The 24429-nt window shown below is 41.9% G+C and overlaps 1 protein-coding gene across 2 annotated transcripts in view; it reads left to right on the top strand.

Moving 5' to 3' along the window:
- Positions 1 to 24429, top strand: part of LOC120982225 — a 60711-nt gene that overhangs the window by 30564 nt on the left and 5718 nt on the right. For both annotated transcript variants that reach the window (XM_040412234.1, XM_040412235.1), the window contains 7 exons: positions 1899 to 1994; positions 3741 to 3845; positions 7155 to 7250; positions 11004 to 11162; positions 11714 to 11794; positions 15115 to 15186; positions 19823 to 19918. In XM_040412234.1, the coding sequence (XP_040268168.1) occupies positions 1899 to 1994; positions 3741 to 3845; positions 7155 to 7250; positions 11004 to 11162; positions 11714 to 11794; positions 15115 to 15186; positions 19823 to 19918 (705 nt within the window). The remainder of the gene's footprint in view (positions 1 to 1898; positions 1995 to 3740; positions 3846 to 7154; positions 7251 to 11003; positions 11163 to 11713; positions 11795 to 15114; positions 15187 to 19822; positions 19919 to 24429) is intronic.

The following is a 24429-nucleotide window of genomic DNA, read 5'->3' as shown; positions in this document are numbered from 1 at the left end:
GTTTTTTGCGGTCCGCAAATTGCAGAACGGAACAGGAGGCTCATTATAGAAATGCCTATTCTTGTCCGCAAAACGGACAAGAATAGGACAGGACTCATAATTCTTGCGAGGCCACAGAACAGAGCAACGGATGCGGACAGTGCTGTCCGCATCTTTTGCAGACCCATTGAAATGAATGGTTCCATATACGGACTGCATGCGGAATGCAGAAAACGGCCCGTATAGGGAACGCAAAATACTTTGTGTGAACGAGCCCTTAGCTTGAGAATTTGGCATGGGAATTGGTGGGGGGAGGGGGGCACGGTTCAATTTTAGCCTCAGGCAGCAGAAAGGCTAGGTTCACCGCTGTGCTTTTAACACTGTCAGCGCAGTGTGGCGGGGGGCGGCGACAGGCCTCGCGCAGGATCCAGAGATGGGGCTTCCTGGCTGTCCCCTCTCCGTATGATGTGTAGAGCCAGGCTCCTCACACCCCGACCTACACACCTTCATTATCATGCAGCTCCTCCTCCACCCCTCTTTTGAACTAGGAGATAAGTGGTGAAGGTGCAACAGCTCCTGCCAGAGTCTGCCGCGTGGTGGGCAGTTTGTGAAACAGAACTGGATGGTGATTCCTGTAACGGGGAGGGAAAAAAATAATAGTTTGAGTACAGAAGCTTTATGTTGGGGCCCTGAGTATTAAAGGGGTATTCCCATCTCAAACATTAGGGGCATATCGCTTGGATATGCCCTCACTGTCTGATAGGTGCGGGTCCCAACTCGTAAATACAGTTGAAAACCAATCCGGCAAAGTTGGGCCTGGCAGTGCCGGGTCCGGCCACCACCAACAGTTCCAATTGGCTTGCTGATAATAGCCGAGCAACTAAGCCATGGTGTGCCCTCCTTCACTTTGCTGGCTGCGTTCATGAGATAGGTGCGGGTCCCAGAGGTTGCACCCGCATCTATCAGACAATGGGGGCATATCCTAGAGATGTGCCTCCATTGTCTGAGATGCTAAAACCCCTTTAAATCCAGTGTGCGTGTGCGTATGTAGGATGACGGTGAGACTCTTGCCTTCATCCTCAACAATTTCATTTCAGCTGTAGGGTGTTTGCTGAGAGTGCCCAATTATATGGAAGAGGGGCTCATCATAACAGACGGGGCCTACAATTTTGCGCGGCACACTACTTGGGCTCTCCCTAAGCAAAATTTCTTGGTGCTCCCCAGGTTGGAGGATACATTAGGTGTCCTCCTCCTCAGTCATTGGAAAGGCCTGGATGATTTACTGTAGGAGACCTCTTCCACATCATTCATATATACATGGGATGTCTTAGGGCTAGGTCAGTAGTTCACATACGCCTGGTGCAGACTTGAAGGCTAAGGAGCTTATGGCACAGGATTTTTTTGAACTTCCTTTACTCAGGTATCAAATGCTGCTGAAGACCTCCGCGTAACCATACATTGGTTTAAATTGGTAAAACCAGATGGCTGCTTTCCTTTAAGGGCATCTTAAAGACTTTTCTCAGGCATAAGAACCCTACAGTTTTTCTCTTAATAGATATAAGTAGAACGTTCACTATTATGCTTGGTTAAAAAATGTCATGTCGTCTTGAGTACACAGCTTCTATGCAGGCACATGTTTCCTATGCTTTATTGGGTTATTAAACCAGGGATATGTTAGACGCATTATTTGAGAAGAAGGGCTGTGATTTAGGGGGTCATATGTATTATTTATGATTGAAATTCCACCAGAAGTCTAAGGAGCAGGCTCAGTACCTGAGCCCACTCTACACCTCCCGTGGTATATACATTGAATCGGGAATGGTTTTTTTTTAATTGGAATGTCTGCTCAAGAGTATGTAATTTATTCAACCATTCGAATGGTCTTCTCTGGATTAAAGCAATTAACTTTTTATTCCCAGGCAAAGTGAAAAACTCTGGAATAGACCTGGATAAAAAGGATGAGCTGCAATATCTGAATGAAAATAAACATAATTTCAAAGTTATGCAAAACTCAAGTAAGACCACATTCTAATTAAGATGATGGGGCGGTAGTTACACAGAATCGAGCAAAGATGCACCCAGCAGATAGCATAGATCATGTTTTCCAAAAGCGTTAATGAAATTTTGGCAGCTATGGATTATAACAGTTTGCAAAATGGCTTATATTTATCGGGGCACCAAAACTACTAGTGCAGGCATCCATTTACTATAGATGCACTTAAGGGTTAATCTCACTCCAGGGAGGAGGGGCCTGGCCCTTTATGTTTTGGTTATAGTGACTGTGGTAGGTGGGGTGGACTAAGGTAATATAAGTCATGTCTTACTCCTCCTAATCCACCCAATATTTTGTTTAGCTGAGAAACCTCCCAACCACCCTTCTATATTAAATGTTTAATGCTTATGTAAGGAACCTCTTTCAACAGGGTCAACCCTATGAAGCCAGATATACTGCCTGATTGGGTTGATCCTGCTAATTAAAACGGTTCTTCATCCAAGCGATGTCTTCACTGCACTGAGGGGCATGGCCGGCACTGGAAAGCTGAGGAGCTGAGGTGCACCAAAGCTTTTTCGTATGATTGCCGTAATAGATTTTCACAAGACAGGTATCATTTTAACCTTTTCCTAACCAGCGCCGTAATAGTACAGCGCTGGTCGGGTCTTTAAAGATAGCGCACGCTCCTGAGCACTGTGGGTGCCAAAGACGCGGCTGGCACCGGTTTCTTATAGAAGACACCCGTGGCTAATGTCCACGGACATTTAACTACTCAGATGACGTGTTCAATCCTGACCACAGGATCTGAGAGCGCTGAAAACCGAAAGCGTTCGCTTCCGGTGGTGCTCCGTCTCCCCCGTGCAGCGATCGGAGGAGCCGGAGCGTGCGTGCAGCAGCCCCTGTCTTTGTGCATGACCGGAGGCTGCTGCATAGTATTTCCCATGGAGCACTTGCCTGTAATAGGGCTCCATAGGAAACTAGCAATTTTCTCATAGACTCCAATGCTACTGCTTTGGCGTCTATGAGAACAGCAATCTAATGAGTGTAAAAAAGTGTAAAAAAAAAAAAAGTTTTTAAAAATAAAAAACAACATAAAAATTTAAATCATCCCCCTTTTCCCAAAATAAAAATAAAAGAACTAAAGAAAATAATAATAAATACACATCATGGGTGTCGCGATGTGCGAAAACGCCCATAGTATAAAAATATATTCCCCATACAGCAAACAGCAAAACGGAAACAAGCATTCAAATGGTTGGTTCGCAGTTTTGGTCGCTTCATTTTCTACAAAAAATTTAATAAAAAGTGATCAAAAAGTCATACACACCCCAGAATGATATCAATAAAAAGTTCAGAACGCCCCGCAAAAAATGAGCCCCCATACAGCTCCGTACACATAATTACATAAATGTTTTAGGGGTCAAAATATGGCGACAAAAAAATAAAACTGATTTTTTTCCCATTCGTAATCAAAACGCAAGAAAAACTATACATATAAGGTATCGCCAGATTCATACTGGACTGTAGTATAAAAGTAACCGGTCAGTTTTATCGTACATCAAACGTCGTAAATAAAAAGCGCAAAACGAAAACGCAAAAAAAAAAAACAACTCCCGGGGGTGAAAGGGTTAATGTTGCAGTAAACTACAAGTACCAACCATAGTCTACAATATAGTCTAATATAGTCTAATGTGCAGCTGGAATTTTTCCTAAAAATTGTCAAAATTTTTGGGAATTTTGAATTATCAAAATCTGCTGCTATTTACAGACATTACCTATGACCAAGATCAACAGATGCTAATAGAAATGGAGGAACATAACAATGATGAAGACGAGAATGAGGAACTTTTCGTAACTCCTCCCGCGGACACAAGTAAGACAAAATTTTTGCAAGATGATCAGAGGTGGACTGGGAATTTTAAAGTAGTCCTGGAAAAAAGAAAAATAAAAGTGGCCCAAATTTGTAGTTGGGTCCAAATTGACAGAAGACTTCCCACACAAATTGGTGGAGCCAGTGCCAGCTGCCATGTTCTGTCCTTCTACTTCAGTTGCCTCAGGATGGCAACACAGTTGGATTCAGGAAAGGAGTGTTAAATCATTACTTACCTGGCAGGCTGCTGTGAGGAAGGCTTAGGCCGCCCCCTAAGCATCAGTCCACCAGGAAGTTTTCCTTTAGGGTCTATGGCCAGTGTACCCCTGAAGATGAGGTAGGATTAGCATCTAGCAGGTAGAATAGAGGTTAGTCTTATAGCAAGATCTTGAATGCCCCACCTAGGCAGTAATACACCTCTGCCCATATTATGGTCGTCACATAAAGTACATGGATGACTTATCACTCCAGACATGGCATTCTTGAGGATATGATAATCCACTGACGTTCTCACTGAGATAGGAGCGCTCTGGCCAATAGCCGAAACAGTGCACATGTGCAAATGGACCTAGCTGCGCTCTGTGGTGTTTACGTGAGCTAGTTTGATATTGACACTGCTGGTTGCACATTAAATTAATGATCCAAATTGTCGATGAATAGAATATTAGAAATCATGTAGAAATTGTGTAGCAATATGTTAGATGCAGAAGGTAATCTAATGTATTGCTCTTTTTACAGCTACAATACATGACAAAAAAGGGCATTTAAAAAATACAAATCTGAGGGGTCAGATGTAGCCTTTGAAGTTTACAAAGGGCTTAATAAAATCTATAAAAAGGAGATAAAATTTGCAAAAATACAAAACGAACAGCAGGGGGCAAAAGAGAGCAAAAGAAATCCCCAAAAATTCTTTAAATATATAAATGCTAAAAACCCAAGGTCTGAGTAGGTAGGTCCCCTAAATAATGGTAAAAGATGGGGGGGGGGGTAGTCACTGAAGATAAGGAAAAGGCAGAGTTACTACATGTTTTTTTATCTCTGTATATGCAAAAGAAGCGAAGCAGCTGATATTTGTGGCGCCGGGGTTGTTAGTACATCCAGTAATATACTGAATTGGCTTACTGTAGATATGGTCCAAGAGAAGCTAAATAGGGTAAATGTGAACAAGGCTCTGAGTCCAAATCAATTATATCCAAGAGTGCTTAAAGAGCTCTGTTCAGTCATTGCTGTGCCCCTGTTTATAATTTTTAAAGATTCTCTAGGTACTGGCACTGCTCCCAGTACACCATAAACAAATTTGCGAAATTTGGCGTGAATTTCGCGCCCATGGCCGAACCGGTAATTTGGAGATAAAAACATTCCCCATACCAGAAATAATTGTCCCTGCAAACTTCAATACATGGGCAGAACACTCAGAAAAGTGAAAGTGAGAGTAGGGGAACACATAAGGAATATTAAAAAAGGTTTGGTACGAATTTTGCGCCCATCGCCGTACTGGTAATTTGAAGATAAAAACATTCCCCATACCCGAAATAATTGTGGCTTAAACAATAAACCCTCTCCATGCGCAGGGTGCTGGCGGTGCTGCGAATGAATCACGCGTCACCGGCCCCTCATTACAGAATGATTTTATTTACGGGCCTGCTCTATGTTGATTTCCTTTAAAGGAACATACGCTAACATTTGCTGCCGGCTGATTTATATACTGGGGAGGAATGATTAATATGCTCGTTGCTGGTCGGTTCAGAGTCTGAGGAGTTGAAGAAAGAAGATCAAGTGGAACATCCACCTGAAAAAATCAGTAGTTTTTGTGCAAGCTTCTATCAAAGTTTTTTTTCAGCACGGACCAAAATATATATATATATATATATATATATACTATTGGCAACTATAGACTACAGAAATTTATGGTTATTCACAGGTGACCTGGATGGTGAGATACGAGTACACATAGTGGAAGTACATGAGAATGAAGGACATGAGGATGAAAGAAATGACCGTGAAGAACATGAAACTGAAGAACATGAGATTGGAGGCCATGAGAATGAAGAATATTTGCCAATTTTGGTTGAAGAATCACGTAAGACAACAAATATCATGAGGCAGTTAATAAAAGAAGCCATGTATAGGTCAAACTACTACTGTAGTTTTATAGAATACATTTTTCTAAACATTTCCAATATATGTAGGCATGGTCTTCCTCATGAGGGTTGTCCATTGTAGATTTTTCACTGTATTTTATAGGGGGATGTAAGATGTAATTGGAATGTGAATGACAGGAGGCTGCTGCATAGTATTTCCTATGGAGCCGTTGCCTGTAATAGGGCTCCATAGGAAGCTAGCAATTTTTTTCATAGACTCCAATAATAGTGCATTGGAGTCTATGAGAATAGCAATATAAATATTGCATGTTATAGTGCCCTAAGGAAACTATAAAAAAGTGTCAAAATAAAAAGTTTTTAAAAATAAAAAAAATAAAAAATAACATAAAAATTCAAATCATCCACCTTTTCCCAAAATAAAAGAACTATAAAAAATAAAATAAATACACATCATGGGCGTCGCGATGTGCGAAAACGCCCATAGTATAAAAATATATTCCACATACAGCAAACAGCAAAATGGAAAAAAGCATCCAAATGGTTGGTTCGCAGTTTTTGGTCGCTTCATTTTCTTCAAAAAATTAAATAAAAAGTGATCAAAAAGTCATACACACCCCAGAATGGTATCAATGAAAAGTTCAGATTGCCCCACAAAAAATGAGCCCCCACACAGCTCCGTACACATAATTACAAAAAACGTTTTAGGGGTCAAAATATGGCGACAAAAAAAAAAAACTGATTTTTCCCCCACTTTTTTCCCCCATTCTTAATCAAAACGCAAGATAAACTATACATATAAGGTATCGTCAGATTCATACTGGACTGTAGAATAAAAGTAACCGGTCAGTTTTATCGTACATCAAACATCGTAAATTAAAAACCCGTAAAACTGTGGTGGAATTGCTTTTTCTTTTTTGCAATTTCATGGTGGCGTTGGAAAGTACAACTTGTCCTGCAGAAATCAAGCCCTCATGTGGCTATGTGAACAGATACATAAAGGTTGTGGCTCTGGGAAGGCAGGGAGCGCAAAACGAAAACGCAAATAAAAATAACAACTCCAGGGGGTGAAAGGGTTAATGTTGCAGTAAACTACAAGTACCAACCATAGTCTACAATATAGTCTAATATAGTCTAATGTGCAGCTGGAATTTTTCCTAAAAATTGACCGTTATGAATGATCTAAATCTGCTGCTATTTACAGACGTTACAGACGACCAAGATCAACAGATGCTAATAGAAATGGAGGAACATAAAACTGATGAAGACGAGAATGAGGAACTTTTCATAACACCTCCCATGGACACAAGTAAGACTAAATTTTAGCAAGATAATCAGAGGTGGACTGGGGATTTAAAATAGCCCTGGAGAAAAATATATAAAAGTGGCCCAATTTTGTAGTTGGGTCCAAATTGACAGAAGACTTCCCACACAAATTGGAGGAACCAGTGCCAGCTGCCATGTTCTGTCCTTCTACTTCAGTTGCCTCAGGATGGCAACACAGTTGGATTCAGGAAAGGAGTGTTAAATCATTACTTACCTGGCAGGCTGCTGTGAGGAAGGCTTAGGACTCCTAAGTTAGGAGTCCACCAGGAAGTTTTTCCTTTATGGCCAGTCTACCCCTGAAGTTGAGGTAGGATTAGCATTGGTATCCTTCATGAGCACTTCAAAACAAATCATCCATGCCAGTGGCAACAAATAGAGGACCATATTATGGTCATCACATAAAATACATGGACGACTTATCACTCCAGACATGGCATTCTTGAGGATATGATACTCCACTGACGTTCTCACTGAGATAGGAGCGCTCTGGCCAATAGCTGAAACAGTGCACATGTGCAACTGGACCTAGCTGCGCTCTGTGGTGTCTACGTGAGCTAGTTTGTTATTGACACTGCTGGTTGCCCACTAAATTAATGATCCAAATTGTTGATGAATAGAATATTAGAAATCATGTAGAAATTGTGTAGCAATATGGTAGATGCAGAAGGTAATCTAATTTATTGCCCTTTTTAAAGCTATTGTATAAAGGGCAATACACTAAGAAAAAATCTAGATTCGCCAGAATATGGCAGAAATGGTTAAAATAGTTGTTGCTCTTAGAGACGTTGGTCATTAAGAATAGTGGCCTGGAGGCCTGGGGAGGGGGGAGGGAGTAGAGAGGAAGGAGAGAGAGGAGAAAGGGTACTCCTTTCGCTTTTTTTCCTCTTCCGGGGGGGAGCAGACAGTGGGTAAAGGGTGGGACGGAAGGGAAATGCAAATGGTATGTATACTGTTTACAATGTAAATCATAATCGAATGACTGTAAAGATTTTGTAAGAATTTTTTGTTAAAAAAAAAAGAAAAAAGAAAGATAAAAAAAGGGCAATACGTGGCAAAAGAGAGCAAAACAAATCCCAAAAAATTATTTCAATATATAAATGATAAAAAACCAAGGTCTGAGTAGGTAGGTCCCCTAAATAAGGGTAAAGGGGGGGGGGGGGTAGTCACTGAAGATAAGTAAAAGGCTGAGTTACTATATGTTTTTATATGCAAAGGAAGAGAAAGGAGCTGATATCTGTGGCGCTGAGGCTGTTAGTACATCCAGTGATATACTCAATTGGCTAACTGTAGATATGGTCCAAGATAAGTTAAATAGGGTAAATGTTATCAAGGCTCCGGGTCCAGATGGATTACACCCAAGAGTGCTTAAAGAGCTCTGTTCAGTCATTGCTGTGCCCCTGTTTATAATTTTTAAAGATTTGCTAGGTACTGGTACAGTGCCAAGTGATTGGCGCAAGGCAAATGTGGTGCCCGTATTCAAAAAATGATCTAGGTCCTCTACTGGACCAGTTATGGGAAAAATGTTTGAAGGACTCTTAAGGGACTATATACAGGAGTATGTGACTGTAAATATTATTATAAGTGATAACTAACATGGGTTTGCCAAGGACAGAAGTTGTCAGCCTAACCTGATTTGTTTTTATGAGGAGGTGCGTAGAAGCCTGGACAGAGGGGCGGCTGTGGATGTAGTGAGGTGAGTAGTAGCCTGGACAGAGGGGCGGCTGTGGATGTAGTGAGGTGAGTAGTAGCCTGGACACAGGGGCGGCTGTGGATGTAGTGTTTCTGGATTTTGCAAAGGCTTTTGATACTGTCCCTCATAGACGCTTAATAAGTAAAGTAAGGTATAGGCTTGTAAAGTATAGTTTGTAATTGGATTGAACACTGGCTGAAGGACCGTGTCCAGAGAGTTATGGTCAATAAATTCCTATTCAGAATGGTCCAAGGTTATAAGTGGTGACCCCAAGGTTCAGCAGCGCTGGGCCCTTTTATTATTTAATTTATTTATTAATGATATCGAGGACGGGATTAATAGCACAATTTCTATTTTTGTAGATGACACTAAGCTGTGTAGTACTGTGCAGTCTATGGATGATGTCCATAAACTACAGGCTGACTGGGACACTCTGAGTGATTGGGCATCAACTTGGCAAATGAGGTTCAATGTGAACAAATGTAAAGTTCTGCATCTTGGTAGTAATAATCTCTGTGCTTCCTATGTCCTAGGTGATTTAACACTGGGAGAGTCACTAGAGAAGGATTTGGGTGTCCTTGTAGATCATATATTTAATTGCAGCATACAATGTCAGTCAGCTGCTTCTAAGGCCACCAGGATATTGTCCTGCATTAAACCAGGCATGGACTGGCGGGGCAGGGATGTAATATTACCACTTTACAAAGCGTTGGTGCGGCCTCATCTGGAATATGCAGTTCAGTTCTGGGCACCAGTACATAGAAAGGATGCCCTGGAGCTGGAAAAAGTACAGAGGAGAGCGACTAAACTGATAAGGGTCTTAGTTATGAAGAAATATTGAGAGAAATAAAGAGTTAAATACTTTGAAAAGGGCACTTTGGTATTTGGCTTTGCTGAGGTGGTATTTTTTTTCTGCACTATAGTATTGCTGGCCATGCCTACTTCTGTTGTCCCTGCCTACTTGTGTTTTACCAGCTTCTGTCAATTTGGATCCGGCAACAACATGGGGGCCACTTTTTGATTTTTTTTCAGTGCCACTTTAAGTTCCCAGTCTGCCCCTGATTTACTCAAAAAATAAAAATTATGCAGAAATATTGGCAACTATACTTTAAAACAAAGAGAATGGTGTTATTCACTTGTGCTAGATCTTTAGCTGCAGTCCCAAAAAAGGAAGATAGGTCCTGACTTCCTATAAAACACGTAAAAAGTTTATATACAGTTGCAAGAACAAGTATGTGAGCCCTTTGGAATGATATGGATTTCTGCACAAATTAGTCATAAGATGTGATCTGATCTTCATCTAAGTCACAACAATAGACAATCACAGTCTGCTTAAACTAATAACACACAAAGAGTTAAATGTTACCATGTTTTTATTGAACACACCATGTAAACATTCGCAGTGCAGGCGGAAAAAGTATGTGAACCCTTGGATTTAATAACTGGTTGAACCTCCTTTGGCAGCAATAACTTCAACCAAACGTTTCCTGTAGTTGCAGATCAGACGCGCACAACGGTCAGGAGTAATTCTTGACCATTCCTCTTTACAGAACTGTTTCAGTTCAGCAATATTCTTGGGATGTCTGGTGTGAATCGCTTTCTTGAGGTCATGCCACAGCATCTCAATCGGGTTGAGGTCAGGACTCTGACTGGGCCACTCCAGAAGGCGTATTTTCTTCTGTTTAAGCCATTCTGTTGTTGATTTACTTCTATGCTTTGGGTCGTTGTCCTGTTGCAACACCCATCTTCTGTTGAGCTTCAGCTGGTGGACAGATGGCCTTAAGTTCTCCTGCAAAATGTCTTGATAAGCTTGGGAATTAATTTTTCCTTCGATGATTGCAATCCGCCCTGACGCAGCAAAGGAGCCGCAAACCATGATGCCCCCACCACCATACTTCACCGTTGGGATGAGGTTTTGATGTTGGTGTGCTGTTCCTCTTTTTCTCCACACATAGTGTTGTGTGTTTCTTCCAAACAACTCAACTTTGGTTTCATCTGTCCACAGAATATTTTGCCAGTACTGCAGAAATTTATGGTTATTCACAGGTGACCTGGATGGTGAGATACGAGTTCACATAGTGGAAGTACATGAGAATGAAGGACATGAGGATGAAAGAAATGACCATGAAGGACATGAAACTGAAGAACATGAGAATGGAGGCCATGAGAATGAAGAACATTTGACAATTTTGGTTGAAGAATCACGTAAGACAACAAATATGATGAGGCAGTTAATAAAAGAAGCCATGTAAAGATCAAACTACTAGATTTCTAGAATACATTTTTCTAAACATTTCCAATATATGTAGGCATGGTCTTCCCAATGAGGGTTGTCCGTTTTAGATTGTTCACTGTATTTTATAGGGGGATGTAAGCTGTAATTGGATACTGGTCATTGCCAAGTAACCTTGTTGTATTCTGTCCAGGAGGAGGGGGCTTGAACATATTTTTTTGTTTGCTGCCTGTAATTAGAGTCTAATGTGCCCGAGAGTAAACATTTGACAACGCCCCCTCTGAATAATTCCTTAGACAATCCATACCTCAGCAGCCAGTGATACCTTTTTATTTTTGTATTATGTATTTTACATATTGTACCCGAGGGCAGTCATCACCCAGTCATCACTTCCAGTCCCAGCACATCTTATACTAATACTAATCTTTATTAGCTAGTTGCCACAAAACAGTAACTAGTGAACCCCCACATTTCCCAGAAATATTGGAGACCATGGATTCTTGCAATTTACTGTTATTCATAGGTGATCAGACTGAGGTGGAGGAACATGAGAACAATGAACCTGAAAATGAAGAACACTTGACAATTCCTGTTGAAGAATCAGGTAAAACAGCAGTACGAGTAAGATGATAGGGCAGTAGTTACAGGAAGCCATATAAAGGTCAAACTAGAATATGGTATAAAATATTCTCTTGTAAAAATGTCCAATATGAATATTTCTGAAAGGGCTCAAAGATATGGCCTGTTTAAAAAATGTTTTATTTTTAAAGGCCTACTAGAGTATCTAGAGAATTCTGGGTAATAGTGAGAGGATTTCCCCTTGATGTCCCACACATAGAGTAGAGAGTAGCTCCAAAAAGTGTCTCTTACTTAAGATGACTTTACACATTAATGAATTATGAAATCAATAGGCTGTTTGTGAATCGTACCGTGTAATACTTAATTAGTCCTGTGGTGGCACTGTAGGAGAACTGAACGCTTGCTGACAGATGATCCCACATGCTAAAGATGACTGCAACGGTCTCAGCACTGGCCAGTTTACCATCAGGGCATCCTTCTAAGAAAAGTGGAGTGTACGCAAGATTCCACAGTATTAGTTTTGGTTTTGGATGTTTCTGGAGGACCATGAGGTCCTTCGGTGACAATATAGAAATAAAACATTACACATGAAGGGAAATGCCAACCACCACTGATAAGATCAGTACTTTCTGTATGGGGGTCATTATATTTATGATGTTAGTGATGATTTATTTTTGGGAACTCAAAGTCATTATAGTTTGATCTTATATTTATAACGCAGTAGTGTTTTTTTGAGTATAGCTTTAGATGTCTTTACTATACTATACTATAGGCTTTGTGGTTAAAAGAGGACAATTAAAATATCGCTGCAGTAAACTACAAATTTAAACCATCACCTCATTGAGAAAATTGGACAAAATATTTTTGGAATTGTGGAAACTAGAGGTGGGACGAATCCAATTTTTTTCGAATCCGAATCCGAAAAGGTTCTCGAATCTTTCGAATCTCGAATCCTACGAATCCTGTACATAATTGTGTGAACGCACGGTGTAAGAAACAAAGTCAGACCGCGTCAGTTTGTCTGAACCTCCACCTCCCAGTCACGGTCGCACCCTATATGACCGCGATGACCCCTGCTCCTATCACTACAGAACATACAGGGTAATACAGCCACATACCTCTTACATCCAGTGACGTCTCTTGTAGATGTTCTCTTTCCTCATCTTCTCCTTTCAGACCTTCAGACCAGACACCATTTTTCAGCCATTTTTCGTCTCTGCAGTTTGACAAAAAAAAATCTTAGTTTACTACTTTTCCATCATCCTCCCATCTTCTGGACAAATCATCCTAACACCCCCAATACTGTTCCGCTGTGCTCCCCAATACTATACTGCAGAAACAGATAATACCCCTGATAATACTAGTACCACACAGAGCCCCCATATAAAATACCCCTTCTTTGTGGCCTCAGTAGATGCCCCCATAGTGCCCCCAATAATGTGCCAATAAGAAGTGGCCCCACAGTGCCACCCAATAATGTGCCAGTAAGTGTCCCCATAGATGCCCCCCTAATCATGTGCCAGTATCAAGTGCGGAGTGCCTCTCCCCCCCCCCCCATGTGCCGGTATCATAGTGCCATCTCCCCCCCAATGTGCCCGTATCATAGTGCCACCTCCCCCCATAATGTGCCTGTATCATAGTGCAATCTCCCCCCCAATGTGCCCGTATCATAGTGCCATCTCCCCCATAATGTGCCCGTATCATAGTGCCACCTCCCCCCCATAATGTGCCCGTATCATAGGGCCATCTCCCCCCATAATGTGCCCGTATCATAGTGCCATCTCCCCCCATAATGTGCCCGTATCATAGTGCCTCCCCCCAATGTGCCAGTAGTATCATAGTGCCTCTCACCTCTCCCCCTGGCATTCACAGATCCCCCCACCCCATAACAGTTCCATCCACAGACCCCCCCACCCCATAACAGTGCCATCCACAGACCCCCCCACCCCATAACAGTGCCATCCACAGACCCCCCACCCCATAACAGTGCCATCCACAGACCCCCCCACCCCATAACAGTGCCATCCACAGACCCCCCCACCCCATAACAGTGCCATCCACAGACCCCCCCCATCCTATAACAGTGCCATCCACAGACCCCCCCCCCCACCCTATAACAGTGCCATCCACAGACCCCCCCACCCTATAACAGTGCCATCCACAGACCCCCCACCCTATAACAGTGCCATCCACAGACCCCCCCCCCACCCTATAACAGTGCCATCCACAGACCCCCCCCACCCTATAACAGTGCCATCCACAGACCCCCCCCACCCTATAACAGTGCCATCCACAGACCCCCCCACCCTATAACAGTGCCATCCACAGACCCCCCCACTCTATAACAGTGCCATCCACAGACCCCCCCACCCCATAACAGTGCCATCCACAGACCCACCCCCCCACCCTATAACAGTGCCATCCACAGACCCCCCCACCCTATAACAGTGCCATCCACAGACCCCCCCACCATATAACAGTGCCATCCACAGACCCCCCCACCCTATAACAGTGCCATCCACAGACCCCCCACCCTATAACAGTGCCATCCACAGACCCCCCCCACCCTATAACAGTGCCATCCACAGACCCCCCCCCACCCTATAACAGTGCCATCCACAGACCCCCCCACTCTATAACAGTGCCATCCACAGACCCCCCCCACCCCATAACAGTGCCATCCACAGACCCACCCCCCCACCCTATAACAGTGCCATCCACAGACCCACCCCCCACCCCTTAACAGTGTCATCCACAGACCCCCCCCCCCCTTTGCCGCTCCAGTAGTTATAAAATGTGTAATTGTGATTAATAATCATGCTGCCCCCTCTGTCTGTAGTATTACATGATTCAATAAATCTTACTTACAGGGCTACTGCTATCGTAACAGTCCGGCCGGGCAGACGAGAGGCAGCGTCACTGACTGACGTCACCTGCCTGAGCCGCCTGCTTCATTCATAAAAAAGCAGACGGCTCAGGCAGGTGACGTCAGTCAGTGACGCTGCCTCTCGTCTGCCCGGCCGGCCTGTTACGATAGCAGTAGCCCTGTAAGTAAGATTTATTGAATCATGTAATACTACAGACAGAGGGGGCAGCATAATTATTAATCACAATTACACATTTTATAACTACTGGAGCGGAGGGGCCGGAGCACAGTGAACGCACCGGCCCCCAGCTCCGCCTCCCAGTCTCTCCCACCGGATTCGTTTCAGGCAAATGACGTCGGGATTAGAGTCCACGAATCCCACGAATCCAGCAAGATTCGAGGGATTCGTGGATTCGACGAATCCCCCGTCCCATCTCTAGTGGAAACTATGGATTTTTGAATTTTACTGTTATTCACAGGTGAGCAGGATGGAAATAATGTGAACGAAACGGAGCATGAAGAAAATTTGACCGTTCCTGTTCAGGAAACAGGTAAGATGAAATGCCGATGCAGGATGATGGGGCAGTAGTTGGAAGCCATGTAAAAATCATTGATAGGATAGAATATATTCTCCTCAAAACAACCAATATATAAATTTTTCTAAAGTAGCTTAAGGTCTCTCGGTCATGATACATGATACATCGGAACACCAGTGAATGCTCAATAAGCAGAACTTTGGAATCTCTTTTGTTGTCTTAGTGATTAAAGGGGTTCTCTTGTTTGAAAAACCCGTTTTCATGTATCCAGAATTCTTGACAGAAGAGGTCTTCTGTTCAGGAACCTATTCTCTTGACCAGAGTGCAGAATGGTTACAATGAGTGCCTCTTGCTCTGGAGGACCTGCCCTGTCCTGTATTACACTGACAACCCATTGAGGAAGAGATGAGAACACAGGAGGTGGAAGAACATTGAGACTGATGACTGTGAGGATGACTAATATTCAACAGTTCCCATCCAAGAGGCGTGTAAAACAATATTATGAGCAAGATAATGGTGCAGTAATGACGAGAAGCCATGTACAGAGCAAACCAGTAGATAGTGTAGAATATATTCTTCTACAAATCTCCAAATATATGAATATTTTTGGAAAAACTTAAAGGAATTGTCTGGTTCAAAAAACAAAAACATTTGCAATGATTTACCCTTTTATGACTCTCATGTCTTCGTTACCATGGAGAGTCCCTACCTATAGTGCCTCTAACTCTGAAAGACTCACTAAAAAAAAATCTCACTATTTTTAATGATAACTAGTGATGGACGAACATCTGCCAGGACGGTTCGCGAACGCGATCAAATGTTTGCGAACCGCAAGTTCCCGGCGGGTCCCATTAATTTTAATGGCAGGCGAACCTGAAAAACCTTCAGCTCATATTTGCAGTCAAGAAATAATTACTAGAAGTGCACAAATGGTCCCACAACATGGACAGTGAGATACCAGATATATTATTCGAATTTGCGATCTCCATTTCTTATTTTTTTAAATGCAAAATATCGGCAATATAATTTTCGCATACGCGCAAATGCACTATACAGTACCCAAATGCACTATAAAGAAAGTATATTGGTATATAACACCCTGCTTCAATCAGTTTTTTTGGGGGGCGACTGGTATATGACACCAGTATAAATGATTTGTTCCAATAACGCTTGTCCCTCTATATACCTGCAGTATCGCAGCAGAACCGCACACAACTGCCGCACAATACAAATGCACTATAATATACTGTCTAACATAGAAAGTATATTATAACATTGTACAAGGAAGGCAATCCACTAGAATATACATAAAGATAAAACGTAACCATTAATAATGTTACTATAAGGGTCCATTCACACGTCCGTAAGTGTTTTGAGGATCCGCAAAACACGGACACCGGCAATGTGCATTCCGCAATTTGGGGACCGCACATCGCCGGCACTAGAATAGAAAATGCCTAATCTTGTCTGCAATTGTGGACAAGAAAAGGACATGTTCTATTTTTTGGTGGAAACCGAAGCACAGATGCGGAAGTGTGGATCCGCAAGTGCAGATGTGGATCCGCAAATGCACATTCCGGACCCAATGAAAATGAATGCGGAACGGATGCGGACCCATTTTGCGAACGTGTGAATGGAAAAGATATCCCTCAAAATTAAAATAAATTAAATTATTAAAGTTAAGCAAAAAGCATAGATGTGGTCAGCAATAACAAGTGCTCGGCGGCACCGAATCAGAAACCATATGTCCTACCACAATCCGGGGGGTTCCAGTGCACATCGATGAATCCCAGAGGGAAAGCAAAAACCATCTATCCCTGGGCTAGATGATGATGTGGTATTGAAGGACAGGGTGGGCAAAGAACTGTCCCTGATATTGCCCTACAGAGGGGTGCTATTCTGGTCCTGATAGCCTAACCACAGACCATCCACCCTGATAAGAACGACCCCGTCCGGAACCTCACCCTATATAAAAATGGCCCTAGTAAGCCCCTAGCCCCTAACTCCCTGACTTCCAGGTGATCACTATATAGATCTATGTGTTTTGGACTCATTATAAAAGTATATTATAAGTATATCGCACCCCTCTGTGTATCACACCTATCGATAGCACACCTATACCAGTCCTTAAAAGGACTTTTGTGGCCCTATTAGCTAGCGTTTGGTGTCCCTAACAGCCTGTCCCTGCTCCACAAAGCAACCTCTCCCTACACTGGCAAAACACTGAATGTAAAATGGCTGCCAGATCAGGTTTATTTATAAGGTATGGGGTGTGTCCATGTGCTGAAATGTCTCAATTGGCTGTCCTGTACCACCTGATGGATGTGTCATGGGTCAAAGTTCTTCACAATGTAAAAAAATATGGCGGGGGATCAATGACAAAAATTCCCACAAAAAATATATATCTTAATCAGGGACCATTTTTATGCATCTTAAAAGGAAATTCTCAGAAATGTGCCCTGCTGGAGCCTAGAAATTTTTTATTTTAGGCCACGGGAGTACGGGCCTTAAAAATTAGGCATTCACCTGACAAAAGAAATTCTGATTATGTGGCTGGAGGTTTATTATGCGGTCAATGGATACAAATTTTACTGCAGGCCACTGGAGTACAGGCCCCAAACATTAGGCATTCACCGGACAGAAAAGAGCAAGTGATTATGTAGCTGGAGGTATATTAGACGGTCATTGGATATCAATTTTACTGCAGGCCAGTGGACTACAGGCCCCAAACATTAGGCATTCACCGTACATAAATGATCAAGTAATTATGTGGCTGGAGGTACGGATGTAGCAGGGTTAACACACATGCTTTATGAGACATGTTATCTAAACTAAATGCAACTAAATGCGTTAAGCAATTGCTTTTCAATGGCTTTTGTTTCAAGATAACGCGATGAGCTAAGAAATTGGAGTTAGGAGTGTGTGTGTTATCCCTGCTACATCTGTATATTAGACGATCAATGGATATAAATTTTACTGCAGGCCAGTGGACTACAGGCCCCAAAAATTATTCATTCACCGTACAGAAAAGAACAATTGATAATGTGGCAGGAGGTATATTAGGCGGTCACCGGATAAAAATTTTACTGTTGGCCAGTTAGATTACAGGCCCCAAAAATTATGCATTCACCGAACAGAAAAGATCAAGTAATTATGTGGCTGGAGGTATATTAGACGGTCAATGGATATCAATTTTACTGCAGGCCAGTGAACTACAGGCCCCAAACATTAGGCATTCACCGGACAGAAAAGATCAAGTGATTATGTAGCTGGAGGTAGATTAGACGGTCATTGGATATCAGTATATCACACCAGTTGCAATTAGTTGTTCCAATCGCATTTGTCCCTCTATATAACTGCGGTATCGCAGCAGAACCGCACACAACTGCTGCACAATACAAATGCACTATACAGAAAGTATATTATAGGTATATCTCACCCCTGCCTCAATCAGTTTTTTGGGGGGGCAACTGGTATATCACACAAGTTGCAATTACTTATTCCAATAGCATTTGTCCTTCTGTATAGCTGCGGTATCGCAGCAGAATCGCACACAACTGCTGCACAATACCAAATGCACTATATAGAAAGTATATTATAGGTATATCACACCCCTGCCTCAATCATTTTTTTTGGGGGGGCAACTGGTATATCACACCCATTAAAATGATTTGTTCCAATAGCGTTTGTCCCTCTGTATAGCTGCGGTATCTCAGCAGAACCGCACACAAATGCTGCACAATACAATTGCACTATTATATACTTTCTATGTTAGAAAGTATATTATAAGTATATCACACCCCTCAATATGTCACACCTATCGATAGCACACCTATAATAGTCCTTAAAAGGACTTTTGTGGCCCTATTAGCTAGCGTTTGGTGTCCCTAACAGCCTGTCCCTGCTCCACACAGCAACCTCTCCCTACACTGGCAAAAGACTGAATGTAAAATGGTGGCCAGATCAGGTTTATTTAAAGGGTAGGGGGTGTTTCCATGTGCTGAAACGTCTCTATTGGCTGTCCTGTCCCACCTGATGGATGTGTCATGGGTCAAAGTTCGGCGCTATGCAAAAAAATATGGCTCGTGCAAATATCGCCATATGTTCGCATGTTTGGAGAATCGCGAATGAGCAAAGTTCGCCGCGAAACGACCACCGGGCGTACCGCAAGGCCATCTCTACCTATAAAACCCAAACCTACTACCTTGTAAGAATGATCCTGCTGAACGATACCTTTCTTGTGAGAATCGGTTAAGGTTTCCCTGAGAAAAATTATTTTATTCTTTATGGAAATGAGGGCTACAGTGTACCGAGGAGGTGTATCCATCACTGGAAAGCTGAGGCACACCAATGGCTTAGACCCTGCCCCTAAGTGCACTCATGTCCTCAATTTTTTAAAGAAAAAAAGGCTATTTTCTGGGAAATGCTACAGCCAATTTTCATGCCAGGTATCATTTTAAGCAGCAGGATCAATCCTACTAGACTTCATGCCTGGTGAAGTCTGATCTCTCAATTTACAAATTAAACACATTATCATGACATGATAGAAAAGTCCTTGACAGGCTGTAGCTCCCATCATGACCACTGGGTGTCCACATATAGACATATTGTTGACCATAGATTATAGCACATTTCTGTTCACTATTCACAGATGATTTTAAGATGTTGCAAGAATCTCATGAAAATATGGAGAAGATTGAACATCTGCATGAAGATGAAAACACAGGAGGTCTATTGCAAGACACAAGTAAGACAACCTTATGTGTAAAATGATGGGGCAGTAGTGATAGGAATTCAGGCAAAGATACTTTTTTTTTAGTATCTCTTCTGTAAGTGGTTGAGTTACCAGGACCATTGCTGTAAACCATTGTTGTATTTCAAACAATACTGTATATTTAAATGGAGTCTGTAAGCAGTTTCTACCATGCTAAGCTGCTGACAGCACTAGGTCGGGGCTGGGGAGAACAGGGCACACATACCTTCTTTGGGAGGTTTTATTTTCAGGAGTAGTGTGAATGTGAAATTTAATCCTGCCAAATTCTGATCCTGCATGTGCCTACGGTGGGGCTTCACTGTGAAGTGCTCTCTGCATTGAGGTTCTTCACAGCCCTTTCTCTCTGCCTTGAGTGACGGCTGTAGCATCCAAGCAGGAGACCACTACAGGTGACACAGAGTAGAGGAGAGAAACTCTCAATTCACAGAGCAGTGGGCACTTGTAAGAGAACCCAGCAGAATAAAACTTCTTATATACACTACTCCTGATGAGAAAGCTCCATAGGAGGGTCAAAACTTCTGAAGACACCTTTTAAGGGGTCTGACATTGGTATGGACTTGGAGTCTGCTACAGGGTTGAGGTCTGATTTTAATATAAGAAAGCTGAATATTTTTAGGAGGTTAAAAATTTATTTAAAATAGGATGTTGTTACAGTGGCTCACCTTCCTAGACTTTTGGATTAAGGTGCACTGTCCTTGGCGCACCCAAAGCCAAATTTATATAAAAAAATATACAGTAACTAGTCGTTTGGATGGCAGGCACTCTATCATCTGGTATGGCATGAGAAATAGTCTGTATTCTAGTCGTTGTACATTATAACATTTTAATATTCTGTGCACAATACAAAATAAGTATAAAAAAATACAAATACAATGAGATAAAACCAAAATAAAATAATGTAAAAATCCACTCGTTCTCCTATTCATCTAACCTGATCCGTATATTAATCATGATGTTTGTTATATGACTCCATTGTTCAACCATAAACGAATACATGGAAAGTTCAAGAAAGTCAAGAATTACGGTAAATTACCGAAAAATTTCATGAAAAAATAATAAATGAATGAGTCCTCCTTTGAAATTGATTTCTTTTAAGAATCACTGTATATAATCCATAATGTTAAATTAAAAACGTAAAATATGAAAATGAATAAAAATTATCCTAAATTGATATCTTCTTGTTCACACTTTGTATATTTTTTTTTATATTTTTATGTTTATATTTTATATTTTGGTTTCTTCAATAGTTGACCGATAGTTCATATATTCTTATTTAAGCTGTGTATATCCGTCTCTTTAATGATAATAATTCACATGTAGATCACGTGACTCCAATTAATAGTGATTCATATATAAATCATGTGACTTTGATTAGCAGGATACTTTATAGTAGTTATTATAGTATAGTAATACTTCATATATAGATCATGTGACTCTGATTAATAGGATACTTTATAGTAGTTGTTACATTGAAGGTCCAAACTGTGTTTGTCTCAGTCTGCTCTTCCTCCTGCGTTTGCCTCGTTGTTTGCCTCGCCTGGCCCTGTTCAAGCTCTTTCAGCGTCCCACGTGGTCTTTAGCTTTCCGCTTAGGCTACTTTCACACTTGCGGCAGTGTGATCCGGCGGAACTGCCCGCCGGATCCGCCGATCTGCCGCTGACTGAAAGCATTTGTTAGACGGATCCGGGTGCGGATCCGTCTCACAAATGCATTTCAAGGACGGATCCGTCTCTCCGCTTGTCATGCGGACCGACGGATCCGTCTTGTACATTTTTCACATTTTTACCGATCTGCGCATGCCGGAACGACGGATCCGCATTCCGGTATTCTGAATGCCGGATCCGGCGCTAATTCATTCCTATGGGAAAAAATTCAGCATTCAGGCAAGTTCGGCATTCGGCATTCAGGCAAGTCTTCAGTTTTTTTCGCCGGAGAGAAAACCGTAGCATGCTACGGTTTTCTCTTTTGCCTGATCAGTCAAAACGACTGAACTGAAGACATCCTGATGCAAACTGAACGGATTACTCTCCATTCAGAATGCATGGGGACATACCTGATCAGTTCTTTTCCAGTATAGAGCCCCTAGGACGGAACTCTATGCCGGAAAAGAATAACGCAAGTGTGAAAGTACCCTTACCCGCCTGGACTTTGTGTTCAATACGCGGTCTATTGCGCTTTCTGATGTAAATTTGAGGCTTGAGTATATCTTTCCAGCGGAGATGATAATCACTGAGGTTGTTTACATGTATCCTTTCAAATTAGTAACACCAAACGCGTTTCGGAGCTAACATGCTCCTTCTTCAGTGGTTTTGAATCAAAGAAACCTGAGTTTTCACAATTAAGGCCTCATGCATACAAACGTGTACGCCCCGTGGCCGTGATGGGGCCCACAAACTGCGGACCGCAATGCACGAACATCGACTGTGGGGCAGCCGCAGTGGATCTATATGTTAGAATGTCCATGCCAAAGACAATATATAGGGAGAAGAAAACAACCTTTAAAAAAAAAAGGATAGCAGAGCATGTCGCGAACATTAAAAATGGATTTGAACAACACTCAATTTCGAAAGACTTTAAATAGCATCATAACAGGGACCCAACAAAACTTACTTTTGTGGACTTTGAGAAGGTCAAAAACAGTGGCGAGGGGGTAATCATGTAGCTTGTATGTCACGAGTAGAGTCAAAAAGGATTTTTGAATTTAACACTCTGTTACCGGGAGGTCTAAACGCAGAAATGGAGCTATTTGGATTCCTGTAGACACGGGATGGGTGCCCTTAAGAGACAGGACATTGAGGTCAGGCTGTGTTACCAGCATCTCGATCTCTTCTCCTTGTGAGGCCCTCACCCCTTTTCTCTTCTTGACGTCCTCATCTGAAATAACAAAAAAGAGAGAGGAAAAAACTGAAAAAGAAACAAGGAAATAGAAAGAATAAGAATAAAACCAAAATGGAAATAGGAAACACAAATTTTCTATATACAAATTTTCTTTTGGTAATTTAATTCAATTTAGGGTCTAAAAGATTGTAAAATAGACAATAAAAAGGTTTTTTTCTTAAAACGCATAGAAAACGCATATGCGTTTTTTTGTAAACTATGTGATTTTGTTTTATAGCTAGCGACCAAAATGCTATATGCATGTAACGAAGGAACAGTATTAGTGTATATGAATTAAAGGACACAGACTATACCACAGCAAAGATTGTTTTTATATGCTTATATTTTATTCTTTATTTATCTGTATTAATTGTGGATATAAGGATATTGTGCCAGTCCAGGTATTTGCAACAACAGTATACCAAAGGAAATCCGCCCCCATAATTAAGGAGAATATATAAAGAATTAGAGGGAGAGGATTGTATCCAAAACTACTGAAGGAGCATGTTAGCCTGAAACGCGTTTGAGGTTACTAATTTGAAAGGATACATATACAATTAGGTCCATAAATATTGGGACATCAACACAATTCTAACATTTGTGGCTCTATACACCACCACAATGGATTTGAAATGAAACAGACAAGATGTGCTTTACCTGCAGACTGTCAGCTTTAATTTGAGGGTATTTACATCCAAATCAGGTCAACGGTGCAGGAATTACAACAGTTTGCATATGTGCCTCCCACTTGTTGAGGGACCAAAGGTAATGGGACAATTGGCTTCTCAGCTGGCCCATGGCCAGATGTGTGTTATTCCCTCATTATTCCAATTACAATGAGCAGATAAAAGGTCCAGAGTTCATTTCCAGTCTGCTATTTGCATTTGGAATCTGTTGCTGTCAACTCTCAAGATGAGATCCAAAGAGCTGTCACTATCAGTGAAGCAAGCCATCATTAGGCGAAAAAAAACACAACAAACCCATCAGAGAGATAGCAAAAACATTAGGCGTGGCCAAAACAACTGTTTGGAACATTCTTAAAAAGAAGGAACGCACCGGTGAGCTCAGCAACACCAAAAGACCCGGAAGACCACTGAAAACAACTGTGGTAGATGACCGAAGAATTCTTTCCCTGGTGAAGAAAACACCCTTCACAACAGTTGGCCAGATCAAGAACACTCTCTAGGAGGTAGGTGTATGTGTGTCAAAGTCAACAATCAAGAGAAGACTTCACTAGAGTGAATACAGAGGGTTCACCACAAGATGTAAACCATTGGTGAGCCTCAAAAACAGGAAGGCTAGATTAGAGTTTGCCAAACGACATCTAAAAAAGCCTTCACAGTTCTGGAACAACATCCTATGGACAGATGAGACCAAGATCAACTTGTACCAGAGTGATGGGAAGAGAAGAGTATGGAGAAGGAAAGGAACTGCTCATGATCCTAAGCATTCCACCTCATTAGTAAAGCAATGTGGTGGTAGTGTCATGGCGTGGGCATGTATGGCTGCCAATGGAACTGGTTCACTTGTATTTATTGATGATGTGACTGCTGACAAAAGCAGCAGGATGAATTCTGAAGTGTTTCGGGCAATATTATCTACTCATA

Source organism: Bufo bufo, chromosome 11 (assembly GCF_905171765.1).
Source record: "Bufo bufo chromosome 11, aBufBuf1.1, whole genome shotgun sequence".
NCBI lineage: Eukaryota > Metazoa > Chordata > Amphibia > Anura > Bufonidae > Bufo > Bufo bufo.
This window is presented reverse-complemented; position numbering and strand designations above follow the sequence as displayed.